The 16615-nt window shown below is 51.9% G+C and overlaps 1 protein-coding gene across 2 annotated transcripts in view; it reads left to right on the top strand.

The window, feature by feature from the left end:
- The first annotated feature begins 240 nt into the window (after positions 1-240).
- DTX2 (deltex E3 ubiquitin ligase 2) overlaps positions 241-16615 on the top strand; it is a 35273-nt gene continuing 18898 nt past the window's right edge. Inside the window, exons 1-3 of one of the 2 annotated variants that reach the window (XM_063402484.1) lie at positions 241-337; positions 5067-5449; positions 9750-10335. In XM_063402484.1, coding sequence (XP_063258554.1) covers positions 5143-5449; positions 9750-10335 — 893 coding nt within the window. In that variant the 5' untranslated portion in view covers positions 241-337; positions 5067-5142. Of the gene's footprint in view, positions 338-5066; positions 5450-9749; positions 10336-16615 lie in introns of those variants that run through there. The other variant, XM_063402485.1, reaches the window with a different exon arrangement.

Genomic DNA, 16615 nt, shown 5'->3' with positions numbered 1-16615 from the left:
ACTCGCTATCACTATCACACACTCATTATCATGATCACAGTCATTATCACACTCGGTCCTGCACACTGTCTCACACTCATCACTATCCCACACTCATTATCACCCTCATTACCACACTCATTATCACTATCACACCCTCAGTACCACACTCGGCCCCACACCGCCTCACGCCCACCATTTCCCTCCCTCACGCCTCCACCAATCACGTCCCTGCCTCCCCCTTGGCCCCGCCCCCTCAGCCCCGCCCCCTCAGCTCGCCCCCCGGCGGCCCGGCGTGCGCATGCGCGGAGGTTCCGTGACCGCGGGCCGGGAGCGGCGGCGCCGGGCCCTGCTCGGGGTGAGGGGCCGGGGCGCCGGGCGGGCCGAGGGGTGACGGGACCGGGGGACAGCGGCGCCTGGACGGGGGGCTGTACTGGGCTGGGCTGGGTTGTGTTGTGTTGTGCTTCGCGGGGCGGGCACCCCTGGGCGGGCACCCCCGGAACCCCGTTCCCCATACCGCGCAGCCCGGGCCGTTCGTGAGGGAACACCCCGGCCCCTGCGGCCGCTCCGGGCCCGGCCTGCCTGGCGTCCCGTCGGCCCGGGAACACGGGCGCCGCTCCCCTCGCACCAGGCCCCGGCTCCTCCACTGCTCCCGGGGCGGTCGGTGCCGCCCGGACACCCCCGGCACCCATGGGGGCCTGTGGGAGCCAGCAGGCGGCTGCGGTGGGTGGCGGGTGCTGCCCAGGGCTCCGGGGCCGGGGGGAGCTGCCTGAGGGGCGGGTGGCCCCTCCGGGCCCCCTGAGCCACCGGCTCCTCGAGGTGGGACCCGGCTTGGCAGTTCCGGAGCTCCGGGAGCTCCTGCCGCGAGCCGAAGGCGTTGGGGAGCTGGAGGGGCTCTCCACGTCGTGCCAGGTTCTCACCTCACAAGTCTGATCTCCCCGCAAATAAATAACCCGCCTGGGTGCCCAGAAGGACCCAGGAGTAGTCGGGTTAGACACAAAGTGTGGTGAGATCCCGTGTCCAGGTGGGATCCTGTGTGTGGGTGTACCTGCCCTCCTCTTGCTGCCTCAGCTTTTCTGTTCACCCGTGCCCGAAACCAGCCCTCGGCTTCACTGACAGGCGAACGCTTTGTTCCGCCTCAGTTGCCGTCTCTATTTTCCCCTTCCGAGGGGGACTCGCTTTAAAACTTGTTTTGAATGGAAGCAGTCCAGGTTTGGAGCAGCCGGATTTATTTCTCCTGTTGTTGTGGCTGTCAGCCCGGCCACCTTGTGCCGTGAGGATCAGCAGAGGCTGGGAGAGGACGGGACGGGGATAGATCTGCCTGCTTGGAGTTATTATTGAGACTTTTCTCTACTGCCGAGCTCTGTTCTTTCTCTTTGGTTGGTGCTAATCGGTGCTGCGTGCTTGTGTAAGGAAAGGTATGTTTGGGTGTGAATTACCTGGCAACAGTTTCCAAGCCTGTAGCATCGGGGTTTGCTGTGCTCAGAAGTTCAGCTCAGCTGGTGTGGGGACCCTGGCTGGGTGGTTTGGGGTTGGGGGAGGGCTCGGAGCACCTGTAGTGCTGTTCCAGTCGTGTCTCCTGCACAGGGTCACGTCTTACTGCAGCCCTGTGGCCTCCCTGTGCTTTATGTGCTCCCCTAATCCCTGTGTAATCTCTTCCCATGGGTTCTTCGTTGCCCTCCCAGTCCTGTCTGTCAAAGTGGTGTCGTGGTGCTTAACAATCCCTCCTGGGCACTCTTTTCTGAACAGCCTGCTGAAAAGTCTCTATTTTACCAATCTGGTGACTTTTATTTTTAATTCAACCCAGCTCAAGAGCTCCCAAGGCTCTTTTTCTGTTCCAGGTACAAGCTTGCATTTCGTGAAAACTTTTATCAGCCCTGGCAATTCAAGTTCAGAAACTTAAAAAAGGAGTTGGCATTTTTAGAAATCGTCTCAGACCCATGAATTTTAACATCCTGCATTTAAAGCAAAAGAAATTCTGCCTTCTTGAAGTGGAACAGAGAATTAAATACAGCTTTCAAAGGCTTTAATTCCCGTTCTGCAGCTTTTCACCACCATTTGCTGGAGTTTGAGGAGCTGCTGGAAAACACATCTGAAACACACTCAGTTTTTTTCCTGTCCAAGTCCCCAATTAAAGCCATGTGGACAAATGTTTCAGAGGTTGTGCTGGGTGTAAAGTTCCACCCAAACAAATCCAAACTCAAGCTCTCAGCCCATGTTACCAAATACCTTCAAAGTGAAGGGCATCTGGCTGGAATATTAAGGTCTGCACTTGAATTAGCCAGGGTTTTGTTTTCACTGGAGGAAGGGTGGCCCAGAGGATTTCTGACTGGAGCCTTGACTGTTTGTCAAATAAGAGTTTTAGGGTTGGTGTGAATTTCAACTTTTCAAGGTATTTTTAAGGCTTGAGGTGAAGTATTCTAGTCCATGAGATTTGAGTAAAGAGGTGAGCTGGGATGTGTAACACATCCCAAACCACGTCCCACTCTTCCCCAAACCCCTTCAGCTGTGGTGTAATGCTGAACACAAGCAGTTCCAGTATTGAATTTCTCAGCTTTCAATATTTGTGTGCTGTTGATTCTCAAAGTCAAGAACTGCAACTTTAGGCCTTTTCTTTCTCGTTTGCCATAACTCCAGGACTTGTGTAATTCCGGCTTACTGATGCTCTCCCGCATTCCTTGCTTCCCAATCCGTGCAAACAGCTGCTGGTTCCAGCAGCTTTCAGCAAGAACTGGCAGGAGGCTGAAATACGCCCCTCGCTCCTCCTTTGGAGCAGCAGTCCCAGCACAGGAAATGTTTTTCCACTCTGATGGGGAAGTGGATGTTGGAGCACGCGACAGTCTCGTGTAGCCAGCCCGGGTACCTCCACCTGTGGTCCAGGATTCACAGCATCACTGCCACCCCGGGGTGAGGGACAGGCTGTTGTCACCCAGCTATTACCCCAGCGAGTGTGAGGTGGCACGGGAAAGGAGGTGGCTTTTCTGCTGCGGTGTCTGCTTGTCTGCATTTCCTGCTGCTGTTTCAGAAAGGAAGGAAAAAGAATCGCTGACTCCCTCCTCACAGCCTGTCTCTGCTCTGTGTGTGGCTGCAGATGAGTATTTGGTAACAACTTTGGGGGGAAAAACATGTTTGTTCTGTATTTGGGGTTCAGAGCACCTAGTGCAGGGGGTGGGATAGAAAATGTCACAGCCTGGCTTTTGCTCTGAGTTGAGCATGGACAATGCTGGTGGTCCTTGAGGTGAAAAAATGTTGGTGTGAAACCTGCCATAAAAAGAAGTGGCAGAGGTAGGTGTTGGATTTGATACCTTACGTCTTAATTTGCTGTTTTAGCAGTAAAATAACTGTGCTTGGTGTGTTAGGCAAGAATGGATTACAAAGAAAAGATTAATAGCAGAGACCGGGGTAGCATCTTGGTGATCTGGAGCTATTTGTCACCAAGACCAGTTGAGCTGGGGGTGTTGTGTAAAAATCTCAGAGCAGCTCATAACTAATTTACACTGAATTCCTGGGGAAACTGTTGCCTTCCTCTTATAAATGCAGACGTGTGGGTGTGTCTGTTCTGTGCTAGCTCTCCTTCTCTGTCTTTTTTTAAGCGATCAAGCCACACGGGCATGGCGGATGGGACGCTCTGCGGAGCGTGGGCTCTTTCCCCATCCGGCAGGGATGTCATTCTCTGTGCAGATGGCATCCTCCAGTGGAAGCCACCCACTGCTGCTCTGCCTCTTGGGAAACCTGAACTTTTCCATTGGCTGGGAAGGAAGCTCACGGCTCCCTGCTGACTGCTGGGAGTTAAGCGAGCAATCAGTGACGTGAGACCTCGGAAGGGAGAAGGCGAATTTATTTTAAAACAAAATGAGTTTCACTCATTCACAGCCGAACCCACCTACACACGAGCACCAACGTGGGGATCTCCAAGTGGTTGTCCAGCATTTGGGCAGATGTGTGTGCAGATGGTTTGGACAGGATTCCTTGGAATGACACAGCAGACAAGGAATGTCAAATATCAGACCCCTGGTGTCTCTGGGCGATCATGTGATGCCTTTGGATCTGCTCTTTTTACATCCCTTGGGGGCTGAGAGTGGTGATCTCTTCTTGTTGGAATTTATTCACTTTCTTTTGTGTCTTTGTCTGGTATCTTTGGGCTCCTACCCTTTCTCTGTTCTTCACCAAATCATCTCTTAAGGGCTTGAGTCTCTGATGCTGATTGTCCCTTGTTTCAAGATGTTCCTTGTTCTTCAACCTGAGAAGCTGAAATAGGTGTGCTTTGAGGACCTAAATCAGTGCCCTCAGCACAGGCAGTTGATTATGCCCTGTGTTCCTCCTGGTTCTCCTGTACTCCTTCCCATCTGTTTCTTGCTGGGATTGCACTCAGGTAAAGAAGTGTGCCTACTGTGATTTGCAAACTGCATTAAGAGTTGTCTTCTGGCTTTGTTTGCGTGTGTGACGCTGCACAGGAGTCACAGGACTGATCCTGGGCCAAAGTTAAGTGGTCAGAAGCCTGAATGGAGCTGATGGTGCAGCCCTGGAGCTCGGATGAGTGTGAAGAGTTTGGGAACCGCTGGTGTAACTCAGTCATTCCTGTGAAAGAGTGTTTGGCCAGCGTTTGGCAGCTCACATTGGGGTGGTCAGTGTAATGCTGCCAGGAGCCGTGCTGAGCATGGGGAAGGGGCAGAATGGCAGCTTGCCTTGGCACACTGCTGGCTAGTGAGTGTCTGAACTGTGCCAAGGCTTACGGGTCTGCCTGACACAGATTAGCAGTGGCTCAGGGGTGCTTTGGTACAGCTCTGTGGTGACTCAGGTGGTGTTGGGTGCCACAGACCATAGGAAGCAGAGTCTTCCTGAAGAGTGTTTGCCCTCAATTAGCTGAGTTGCCAGCACTGGCAGGGAGTGAGTGGTGGTACCTCACTCACGCTCAGCCAGAGGTCTTGAGGCCAGTCTGCTTCTCTGGAGTCTCTTAAACCCACAGTGAACATCGTCTGTGAAAGTCAGAGCTTGTTTCCCTCTCAGATGGCTTGTGTGATGTGGATGTGGGGTGGGAGAATTCAGGACATCATTCTCAGCTCCCTGTGCTCTGTTTCTTGCTGCAGGTCCCAAGAGAAAATGGTGTAAGGCCAGCACAGCTGCCACTTCCAGTCACAGCGTGCCCAGAGCTCAGGGAGGAACATGGCAGCAGCTCAGGGAGCGGGGAGCGGCTCAGCCGGGCCGCCCGGCCCGCCCGGCTCTGCCCCGGGGCACGGCAGCAGCTCCACTGCAGTGGCAGTGTGGGAATGGCAGGATGAATTTGGCAGGTGGAGGCCGTACCGAGGCAACGTGTGCAGCTACATCGAGCAGGTTATCCAGGCCTCCCAGCAGAAGGGCCGGCGCTCGGGGTCGGGGCTGGTCAGCAGCATCCCTTTGGGCCACGCGGATCCCGCCCTGGCTCCCTATGTCATCGACATTCCAAGCTTGACGCAATTCCGGCAGGATACAGGTAAGGGAGCTTCCCCAGCCATTCTGCTGGTGTGCTTGGGCATAAGCAGGGCCTTATTCTGTGTGTAAGAGCCCTGCAAAGCTCTGCTGTTTGCTCCCATGCTGGGCAGCTCTATGAGCACATCTGCTGCTCTCTGATGCTGTCTGCTGCCCAGTGTGGAAAAATCTGTGGAACCGGCTGCAGGCAGGCAGCTGTGATCTCCTCAGGAGCATCATCCTGGGATCCCTGGAGCTCCCAGCCTGTGAGCCAGAGCTCTCAGAGCTGGAAACTTCCCCCCATCCTCTGCCCCCCCCCAATCCATTCAAGATCACTTGCGTAAAAAAGGCCTTTTTACGATTCCAACCCTCCTGCTCGAATCCCTTGCTCCCTCTGGAGCTGGAGTGCCAGCTGCTTTCCCTTGGCATGCAGCCCTGCTCAAGCTGCTTGTGAGTGCCTGCGGCCCCCGCACGACACCAAAACGCTGCAGCAGAATATTCCCTCTGCTTGTGCTGTGCAAGCCTGGCCTGCGTCCTCCCAGGGAGAAAGGGCAGGATGGGCTCAGTAGCAGAATTGAGACCTGATTTTCATTCTCCTCTCTCCTGGGCTCACTGGGAGTAGCAGCTCAGAATCTGCAGAGATAACTCCTGCCCTCTTTTACTCCAGATGTGCTGAACAGCTGGAGCTTAGAAAAGGGGCAAGGATGGAATGCATGCACTTCATCCCTGGAAAATCCAGGGAGATCCCAAATTACACACCCCAAGTGAATGGCTGCTTTGGAAAATTTTCCATCCATCGGTTTCCCCTTTGCCAGTGTCTCCAGGATGCAGTTGAGCATCATCCCAAGCTTTAGAGAGGGGCATGTGCTGGTTTCTTGCCAGTTGAAACAGTAAATGAACAATATTTTGAATCAACTGCATGATCAGCCAATTCCAGCAGGAAAGGGAAGTGGTTGGAGCAAATGTGAGTGGTCATCACAGCTGCATCCGTGTTTTTATTCTGACTTGGTGACCTTAGGCTGAGTTTATCTAGTGGTGTCCTGAGTGAGGTGAGGAGCTTTCTAAGCTGGATGCTTTGGCAGGTGTGCTCAGCTTGGCCTGTTGAAACATCTGGAAGGCCAGCTGAGGCTGTGGCTTTGAGTGGTACAGCATGGACCACCAGAGCTGGCAGCAGCAGCTGTTTCTTTCCTGGTTTTGTCACACCAAACTTGTGAAGGAGCCTTCCAGCCTCTGGCCTTTTCAGCCAGTGATGCAGCCTGTGGGCAGCAGTCCTAAGCTGTCTGGTGAAGGTGAGCAGAGAGCCTGTGGGAAAAATGAAACATGTCCCAGTGTGAATGGGACATTCTTTTCCACAAGTGCAGCTGTCTGTCCTTAGAGCGTTTGTATCTCTTTAGACCCTTGAGAAGAGCTCCAAACACCCAGTGAATATTGTCCATTGCAGGATGGTTTGGAGCTGTTCATCTCCGGGGAACAGTCCAGTTCAATTCTGGAAATGTTGCTGGCTGGTATGATCTCATCTTTCCTTGGTCTAGATCTGAGTTTGAGTTGTTAATAACAAAAAGGCTGATTCTGCTCCACAGCTCTCCTGCAGTGTTTCCCGTTGATCCAAAGGGATGCTGATCAGAGTGGCCAGTGCTGTGAACCTCCAAGTACCTGTGTGCTCTGCAATGTGACTGTTGGAAAAGCTCTCATATCCCCTACCCATGGCCCAATTCTGAGCAAAGCTTTTTCTCTCTGCAAGCTTCTGCCTTAAACGTGAACCTTTCTGAGCGAGCCGCCAGCTGAACTTTGTCATGTGCTGGAGAACAGAATCTCTGCAGGAAACATCCCCATGAAAAATCTTTAAACAGTGCAAAAAATAGGCTGTTGTATTCTGCTCATTAGCTTTTAGACAGATAAATAGGCTCTTCAAAGGAAGCCAGGGAGAATAACAGGAAGCCAGTGTTAACGGGAGCAGCGTCCCCAGCAGCAGGGAATGACAGCTGTGCGGGGGGATCTTGTGGGCAGGATTAGCTGTGGGCTTCAGCTGCTGCTCAAGACAGATTAGCTGGGAGTGAGTACAGGGAAGCAGCAGGAGTTGTCCTCTCACCACAGCTGTTTGCCCACCCTGGAGAGGAATGCCAGTTTCCCTGCCAGCCTGGGAGAAGGGGGATGTTTTCCAAGTGCATGGCCTTGGTCATGTGACTCCTAAAAAATCTTCTTTCTTCTGTCTGAGGGTGTTAAAAACACAAGTTGCTTTCAAGTCCTGCAGTCTTCTTTTGCTGCTTTTAGCTTCTGAGCTGCTGGTGGAGCAGGGGAAGCCTTGCCAGTCTCCTGACATGTGTCTCACTGGACACCTTGCCTCACCTGTGGTAATCCCTTTCTCTGGGAGCAGCTTTCCTGCACAATTTCTCAATGTAATGCATGTCTCACCATCTCATTCCCAGTCCAGTCCCATCCCTAGTCCTCCTCCTGCTCAGGTGTTCTTTCCTGAAGTTATCTACCTTTTGAGGCTGTGGGTTTATGTTTCTGAAATTCAGCAGGACTTTCTGGGTAGGAGCAGTCATTACTAGAGGTTGCTTTTGGCTGTTTAGTCTGCTTTTCCACTAAGACATCAATTCCAGTCTGGGAAGATCATCTTGGTTCTGCTGATACTTTCTGCCAGAGGAAGGTCTGGTCCCATAGGAATCCTGAGCTCCATGTTTGAGCTCTTGGGGAGGTTGCTGTGTTTGACTGGCTGCTAGTAGTGTTTTAAGTGTGCTGATGAGATGTTATTTGTTGGCTGGTGTCACTGGAGAGTCCTGCTCTGCAATAAGCAGGATGCTTGGTGCTTCTCTGGAGCAGAAACAAGTCCTGGCATTCCTTGGTGTGGCACATTCTGCTTTTGAGAGAACCTTAGCCTTTGTGTCAGCTCTGGAGCTTCAGCAGTGCAGAGATAAGGAAACAGTTTTCACAATTGTTGGGTACAATAACAGCAGCATGGTCCTCATGCCACCATGCAGGCAGGCAGAGCCTGAACGCAGCAGCAGCTGGATTTTGGCAGTGTGGAGTCCCACGTCCTCCCTCTTCCTTGGGATGTGCTTGTTGTGTGTGAGGCTTGCCTGGATTTCCTGTGCCCCACAGAGTCTCCAGTGATATCCTGGGGCAGTTCTCCTTAGGCTTTAGGTGTGGGTACTTGTGAATGTGCCAGTTTTCATCTGAGGTCCTGGAGCACCGTGCAGTAACTCTCATGACCTGTTTAGAGACTTTATTTAATTTTTTTTTCTCTTGGTGCTCTTCTTTGAACTCCTCCTGTGTTGTAACAACTCGCTGCACCCCTGTTCACCCTCACCTTCCTAGATTCCCAGACTTGCTTTCCCCACAGCTTTTCCTGCTCCTCTTTCTCTGTGCAGAAGGCTGCTGAGGGTTTTTCCTGCAAGAGCACTTTTGACCCTGCTGAAAGAACCCATTTTTCAAAGGTTTCAGACCTTCTGTCCTGTTGGGTGGCTTCCTTCCCTATTACAAAAAAGGCTGCTGCTTTTTTGAAGTAAGGGATAAAGTACCCAGGAGTGAAGTCATCCTGGAAAGCCAGGCTTGCAGGGGGTTCGAGCTCCAGCTGTCGCTGTCGAGTGGCCTTGCAGGAGTAGTGTGTCTCCTTCCATTTCTCTCCCTTTGTCTGAACAGCTGCTCTCTCCAGTTTTCAAGTTACTTCATTGTCTTCCCCTCTCTAGTGTTGCTCTCTCTCCCAGCAGTCAGGAGCCTGCAGAAATTTGCCCTTCTCCGAAGTCCTTGCCCTCGCCCCTTGTGGGACTTCACCCACTCTCCCAAGACCAAAATTGCCCCAGCCCTTGTGTAACAAAGTGGGGGGCGTTCAGCCCCTTAAGTGTTCCTACAAAGCACTTCCCGATGGTGTCTTGTCTCTATAGTTACTCTGTTGTCAAGGCTGTGGGAGTTGTTTTTTTTTTTTAGCCAGATCTGTGCCTCAGCCTGATTTTTTTTCTTTTTACTATTTTTCCTTTTAACGTCAGGGAGGCATATGTGATCACTGTGCCTTTGTGCTCGGGTGTGTCTGCGTCTGCATCCTCTCTCCTTCCCTCCTTTCCCACCCTTCCTCCTGGAAGCTTTTGAACCTGCTGCCAGCCCACAATCAGATTTGGCAGAGGCACAGGGATCTCGGGGATGTTGCATTTTTCTAAGCTTCATGAGCAAACCCAGCCCTGTTGGGAAGAGAAGGTCTTTAATGCCCCTCCTGAGGGAGAATGGGAAAGGCCACCCCCATGCAGGCAGCAGGGATCCCTGGGACAAGGCCCCTGCTAGTTCTCTGCTCACTAAATCGTTGTATTTATTCTCCCTCCTCTCCCCCACAGGGACGATGCGGGCTGTCCGCAGGCACGTTTTCCCAGGGGACTCAGCCGCTGGGCAGGGCATCGTGTGGGAGTGGCAGAACGACGAGGGTGGGTGGTCCCCGTACGAGATGAACGTCTGCGTGTTCCTGGAGCAGGCCCACGCCACGAACCACCAGCGAGTGGACCTGGGGCCCTTGGGCTACAACTATGAAGTTGACTTTGTGGCTCTAGTCCAGACCAACAAGACCACGAGGTTCCGCCGCAGCGTTCAGAGGCGTTTGGATGCCCCGTACCCGGTGACAACCTCCACCACACCCCTTCACACAGGGGTGGGATGTTCTTGCCAGCAGTGCTGGCCAAACAGCGGGACTGGTCCCATCACCACGCGCTACCGTCACTCCGTGACAAACTTTCCCAACTCTTCCACCACTCATCAGGTTCCCGGGAGGACAGCGTCAGTAAGTTCTTCCAACGTCGGCTTCGTGCCCTATAACAAACCCGCTTTGACTGGAGCAAGGTCAACGCCAAGACTCAATGCACAGAACACCTTGGTTTTGGCTCAAACTGGGAGCCTCAGTGCAGCACTGGCAGCACCTAATGGAGTCAGGTACAGATCCTAATTCACCTTTAAATACCATATGTCTGTCCAAGAGACAGACAAGGTCTATGCTCAGGTCTGCTTTATCCAGGAGCCTCTCTGTCCCAGAGGAATTCACCTGAGAGACCCAGAAGGGTTTTCTCCATAGGAGAGAGAGGTTTGTGCCTGTATATCCAGTACAGTGGATGAAAAGACTTTCCCTCTGCTTTCTGCCTCTTTTTTTCCATTTGAAATATAGTTCCTGTCTACCAGTCTCCCTGAACCACAGGGCAATTCACTCAGGTTGAGATTCTGAAGGTTTGAGAAAGTTAGTGGTGAGCAGTGGTGTTTTGGGTTAGGTTAAAAAGCAACTTTGAGGGGGACTCAGTGAAGGGAAAGGGGACTTCAAATTAGGCAGTAAAGTGGAACACTGCTCTGCATTTTTAACTCTTCCCCTTCAAGGAGGGACCACAGGACTCATTGCATGTGGCTGAGACCTCGTGAACTCTCTGTTAAAATCAGGTGTCCAGGGTATTTTCCAGGCTAAGTGGTGATGAAGAGCAGAGGTGCCACTGATCCATTTTCACTGTGGCTCTTCTCTGACAGGGCTGAAACCAGTGGACATCTCTCAGCCCAGGATTTCAGCTCTCATCAGCTAGAGCCAAAGGAGGGCTGTGTTTGCACCTTACTGGTGGGGGAGGAAGAGCTTCACTTCTTTTCAGGCCTTTTGGTTGCTGCCAGCTCAATGAAGAGCAGAGGCTTGTGGTCCGACAGCCCGGCTCCTCTCCATGGCGTGGGCTGCTGGGGCAAGCCACAGTTGGTTATTTCACTTTCAGGATCTTAACTCCTCCTGTGCTCAAGCCCTTGCTGGCAGAGGTGTGTGTGGCCTGTCTGTGGCAGTGCTGGCACCGAGTGTGACCCAGCAAGGGCTGGCTGACTGCTCCCTCTGTTTGTGAATGGCTGGAAGTGGCAGAGCCTTACATTCACTTCACTGAGAGTAATCCAGCTGTTGAACCCCTGAGAAACTGCAGGGGAACTTGCCAGGGCTGACTTACCTGTCCAAGTAAGTACAGAGAGAAGAGATCTAGCAGAGTGTTGAAGCACATTCTGCTAATTGCACGAGGCACAGGGGTTTGAGGTTTGTTTTGAATCTCATTTGTGTTTCAAACATGGTAAATCTTGAGATGTTTTTCTTAGTGTTGTATCAGGACTTTCCCTCTTCGAGGTCATCTGAGTGAAATGACTTTACACATCCTGTTCTTCTTTCTCACGGTCTTTTTTTGGTGCTTTTTTTCCACCTGGTGATTTTTTGTGTTGCCTGAAGCATCCACCATGCTTCTCTGTTCCAGTCACCTTCGAGTAGGGCTGAAAATCAGACCTCAGCTCTGCCTGCAGGAACCCCCAGTAAGGCTCTTGCTGTCTCCTGAAGAAGCTGCCAAATTCCCCCTCTTGCAGGAGTTTCTGGTGGGTGCATGAGGCCACTGGGCTCCCTGGAGCCCTCATCCTTCCCCAAAGGATTTGCAAAGTGACTCAGGGTGGGGAGTGTGAAAAAGAAGAGCCAAACACTGCAGCAGTTACCTACAAGCCTGTCTGGAGCTGCTCAGGGTCTGGGTACGTTGTGTGCTGCTGGTGGGGGGACAGGCTGTCCTGAAAGGAGGGAAGATGGGAGAGAGATGAGGAGAGGGGTGCCATGGGCTTCTGAGCTCATGGCCCAGGCAGTGCTGACTGGGAGGAGAGGGATGGCCAGGAGGAAGCCAGGAGGAAGCCAGGAGGTGCCCATGGCTGGTTGCCATGGCTGGTTGAGGTCACGCTGTTTGAACCTGTTTTGCAGCTCAGCTGTTTGTGTTGTGGAGGGGGAGAGGTGGCTGCTATCCTGGCAATCATCCCTAGCCAAGCCAGCCTTTCTGGGGGATGCAAAGGGATTGTACAGTTAAATCTATGCTGGGGACAGCAGGACATGCCACACAGGGCAGGTGGCAGCTCTTTGGATACCTGAGAGTGTGTGGGTGCTGTCAGACTTGTGTAAAACTCACACTCCAGTGAGCCCTAGTCCCCTGGCCACCAGTTGTCTGTTCCCTTGGGGTGTGATCTCCAGTCCTTTGGGATTAGTTGTGCTGGGGTCACTCTCCTTTATCCCTGCCAGAACAACAAGTGCACACAGGGGGGCAATCTCTGTCTTCCAGCAGCATGCCATATGTGAAAGGGACTTTTTCATCCCAGCTGACAGCTCAGCATGGCTTTTCCCCATCAGCCCTGTGCTGGGGTTGTGTCGGAAATGCCACTGGGTGGGTGTAATTGCTCCTGGCTGGACTTACAATCTTGGGCTCATAAAACCGATGTTCCAGCAGAAAATCCTTTAATTTCTGTGAATTAGGGGAAACCTGAGTAGTAAACTCTAACAATGTGTTTCATTTAATTCCTAAGCCCAGAGCATTCCTGGGTTATTTTATCCACTAGGTTCCCTGTCTGCCCCCCTTGGACATAATATGGTGGTTAGTTCCCCTTCCCTTGCAGTCAATGCCCCACATCACCCTACAGCCTAACCATTTTAGGTAATTATCCTTCATTAATTATCCTGCACGGGTTTCTGGCTGTGTTCTCTTAGCTGTGATGTGCAACTTCTGTGCTCAGAGACCCAAGGGAAGGGAGCACCAGGCCACAGTGGATCCTCTGGTGTCTGCTGAGGGTTGTGTTGTGTTCACCCCACAGGCTGTGGCTCCAAAGCAGCCCTGACAGATTACCTGCTTTTACACAACAGAGGTGGCTCAGCTGCAACTGGCAGAAGGGCTCAAAACCTCATTGGGAGAGACTGAAAGGAAGTGCAGTTGTTTACACACAGTTTCTTTAGGAAACACAACTAAAAATGGCATCACTTCTCTCCTGCGGGGCTGAAGGAGGTGCAGTTCATCCTGGAAGGCTGCCTGACTCCCTGTGTGGCTGTGACAGCTATCTCTAGCCAGCAGGCAGGCAGGGGTAGCCCCCAGAATGGGCATGCCCGGGCTGCTGTGCCACTGAGGGTGATTAAATGTATTTCCTGCTTGCTGGAGGGCAGATGCTGGTGTGAGAGCAGGCACTGCCAAACACGCTTTAATTTCCTCCTGCTCTCAAGAGGGTCAAAGCCACTGGAAAACCCAGAGAAGAGTGCCAAGGCTTAACTAGATGCTAATATCCTTGGCTGTGCTGCTAATGAACTACATACATGTGGGCAAGTTATTTTGCTTTTTGGTGCATTCGTTTCCTCTCGTGGATAAAACACAGTTAATGAATCTGGCCTCTCTCACGGACAGTGCTGGAATCTGCACAAGGAACGTGCCATGGCAAAGGGTTGTGTCCTTATCTCAGCTCTGTTAACCAGGATCCCACCCACCTCCTGGCAAATCCCACCCCACAAGGGAAAGCATCAATTCCCTAGGGCAAGAGCTCCCCTGTTCCCTGCACTGTGCTAATTACAGAGTAAGGCACTCCTGAAGCACAGTAAGGAGTGCCCAGCTTGTAATACGAGCGAGTAAAGCTGCAGGAAGCAATCTTCTGAGGGATATTAATTAGTGCCCCAGCCAGACAAATCCCTACAGTAGCTCTGCAGGATTCTCAGAGCTTATGTGGCTTTGGATGCTGGTCTGGGTTGTGCCTATAAATATGGCAGGCAGCTCATGGGGCCAGGATTTTGTATAAAATCAGGGGGAATGGGGGTCTTGGGAGCTGGAAAAGGATGCTGATGGAATTGGGGTGTTCTTAAGAAAAGTCTAGTACTGCACCCCGAATCTCCCATGGGGAACAACGCACAGTCAGTGCTTTGTAGGCTCAGGGACTACCCTAACTAGGGCCTTTCCTTTTTTCTCCACCTTTGTATCCCTCAGCTTTGACCATAGGCATTCCCGTGAGCTCCTTGGGTGGTGAGGAGCTCTCCTGGTGCTGGTTCCTCTGTGCCCCCTGTGAGTTGTCCTGCAGCCCTTTAAGCCAGCGTGGTGCTACCACCAGGTGGGGTCATTCGTGTCACCTGACACTCAGTGAGCCCTGGGAAGGGGTTTGGACCTTAGGGTGTTGTGGTAGCACTTAGTGTGAGGCAGGGCTGGATGCTGCCTTCTGTGAGAAGTGTTGGCTGCTGCCCAGAGGCCTGCAAAGATGCTGTGATACAGAGATCTGTGGCCTGCTGGTGTGCAGGGAGAAAAAGGAAGAAAGGGCCAGATCAGATGGAGAGGGTGAGTTCCTACAGGCTTCCCTAGTTCTGCTCTGTTGGGGTATTGTACATGTGTGGCTCAGGTGATGGCTCCAAGCTGGCCACCCAGTGTTTGAAGTGGCAGCAGCCCTGGATTCCAAGCTGTTGACGCAGTTCCTTGCTGGACTTGTGCTTTGCTGTCTCACTGGTGTTGCAGATTCTTGAAATTCTGGAGAAGCGAGTGGGTTTGTCATGCTGAAATCTCAGTCTGCCCTGTCTGCCTCCCATAGCAGACTGCCTGGGAACCAGAGGTGGGAAATCTTACCAGGATCTTCTTGCTGAATCTCCGAGAACATTGTCTTATTTTGCATCCTTTTATTCACAACCTGGTGATCCCTGTTACACTCAAGAACTCAGAGCTGGGAGAGCAGGAGATGTGGCAAATTGCAGGACAAAATTGGACCAGGAAGGAGGAATCAATTCCAGGACACATTCAGAGAATTCAGGTGTTGACTTTCAGGTGTTGCAAGCACCTGCAAGAACACTTGGCCAGGAGTCAAAGGCACTGCCTGGTAAGAAATGTCTGTGGGCAGGAGCAGGTGTCTCACTGGCTCCTTCGTGTCTCTCCACACTGCAGTGCTTGCTCTTGCACTGATGCTACCCAGATTTCCCTTACCCAAAACATCATTTTTTTCTCCTAACTGAGCTGTTTTCAACAAATAAGCAGAACCTCTCCCCAGAAGCCAGCACTGGTATGGCAATGCTAGAATATCATGAGCTTGTGCTGTTCCATTATTGGATGCACAGTCCACATTACACTACAATGGCAATATCCTTCCTTGTTATCCCCTTCCTCCCCCCAAACCCCCACTTCAGAGCCAGGGTAGGCTCTGAGTAGCATTTCCTCACCTTTTTTGACACAGCAGCACTTCCTCCCACACACTGTGGCTGCAGACCCGCCCAGGCAGTGTTGTGGTACCTCAGAGCAGTGTGGATTTCCTTGATTTCATCAGCCTTTGGGCTTTCTGCAGTTGTAACAGAGCTCAGGGAGCGTGGCAGCCCTGCTCCCACGGTGCAGAGTGGATGGGTCAGCACATCCCACGGTGCTGTTACCTGACATACTGCTCATGAATGTGTGTATTTACTGAAATAAGAAGTATTTGGTTTCTCCATCTTGGCTCAAAGCCTCCAGCAGCCAAAGCTGACACACTTTGCCTTTACACCAGGAGTGCAGCTGATCAGTGATTGTTTCCTGGCTCATGGATGGTAATTTATCTGCAGTGCACCCACAGCTTCCCAAACTTGATTGCTTGCAAATGCATCAAGTGCTTATCTGTTTCTCTCTGCAGATCTCAAGGGCTCTTCTCACTTCTGTTGTGGTTTAACCCAGCAGACAGTTAATCACCACACAGCCCCTCAACTCACTCCACCCTCCCCCAGGAGAATGGGAGAGAGAATTGGAAGAAAAAAAGTAAAAATTGTGAGTTAAAATAAAGACAGTTTAACAGGACAGAGAAGGGAAGGAAAATAATAATGCTGATAATAATTAAAAAGTACAAAGCAAGTGATGCACTAAGCAATTGCTCACATCCACTGACCAGTGCCCAGCCATTCCCAAGCAGCACCCTCCAGTTTTCCACCTGGTTTTGCTACTGAGCGTGGCATCCTGTGGTCTGGAATATTGCTTGGGTCACTTGGGCTCAGCTGTCCCCTCTGTGTCCCCTCCCAGCTTCTTGTGCCCCCCAGCCTCCTCACTGCTGGGGTGGGGTGAGGAGCACAAAAGGCCTCACTTCGTGTAAACACTGCTCAGCAACAACTAAAACATCTGTGTTATCAGCATTATTCTCATCCTAAATCCAAAACACAGCACTGTACCAGCTACTAGGAAGGAAATTAACTCCATCCCAGCTGAAACCAGGACAACTTCATACAAGTTCTAACTCATGGATGGCTTGAATTTGAGTCTCGCAGTTAGGAAAGAAGAGTTAAGGTTTCTTTGCCATCTTTTCAAAGCATGGTTACCAGTGATCCCCTTCCCTGGGCAGCTCTGGGTTTGCTTTCTCCAGCCTCAGGTGTAATGACCCTGTGTTCTCGCCCATTGGAAGGATGCTCTGCCCCCACCTATTTTCCTGGCACAGCAGAAGGTTCAGCTTT

The sequence above is a fragment of the Prinia subflava genome, chromosome 8 (genome assembly GCF_021018805.1).
Source record: "Prinia subflava isolate CZ2003 ecotype Zambia chromosome 8, Cam_Psub_1.2, whole genome shotgun sequence".
NCBI classification, from domain to species: Eukaryota; Metazoa; Chordata; class Aves; order Passeriformes; family Cisticolidae; genus Prinia; species Prinia subflava.
Note: the sequence above shows the minus strand (reverse complement) of the source record. Positions and strands in the feature narration are given on the sequence as shown.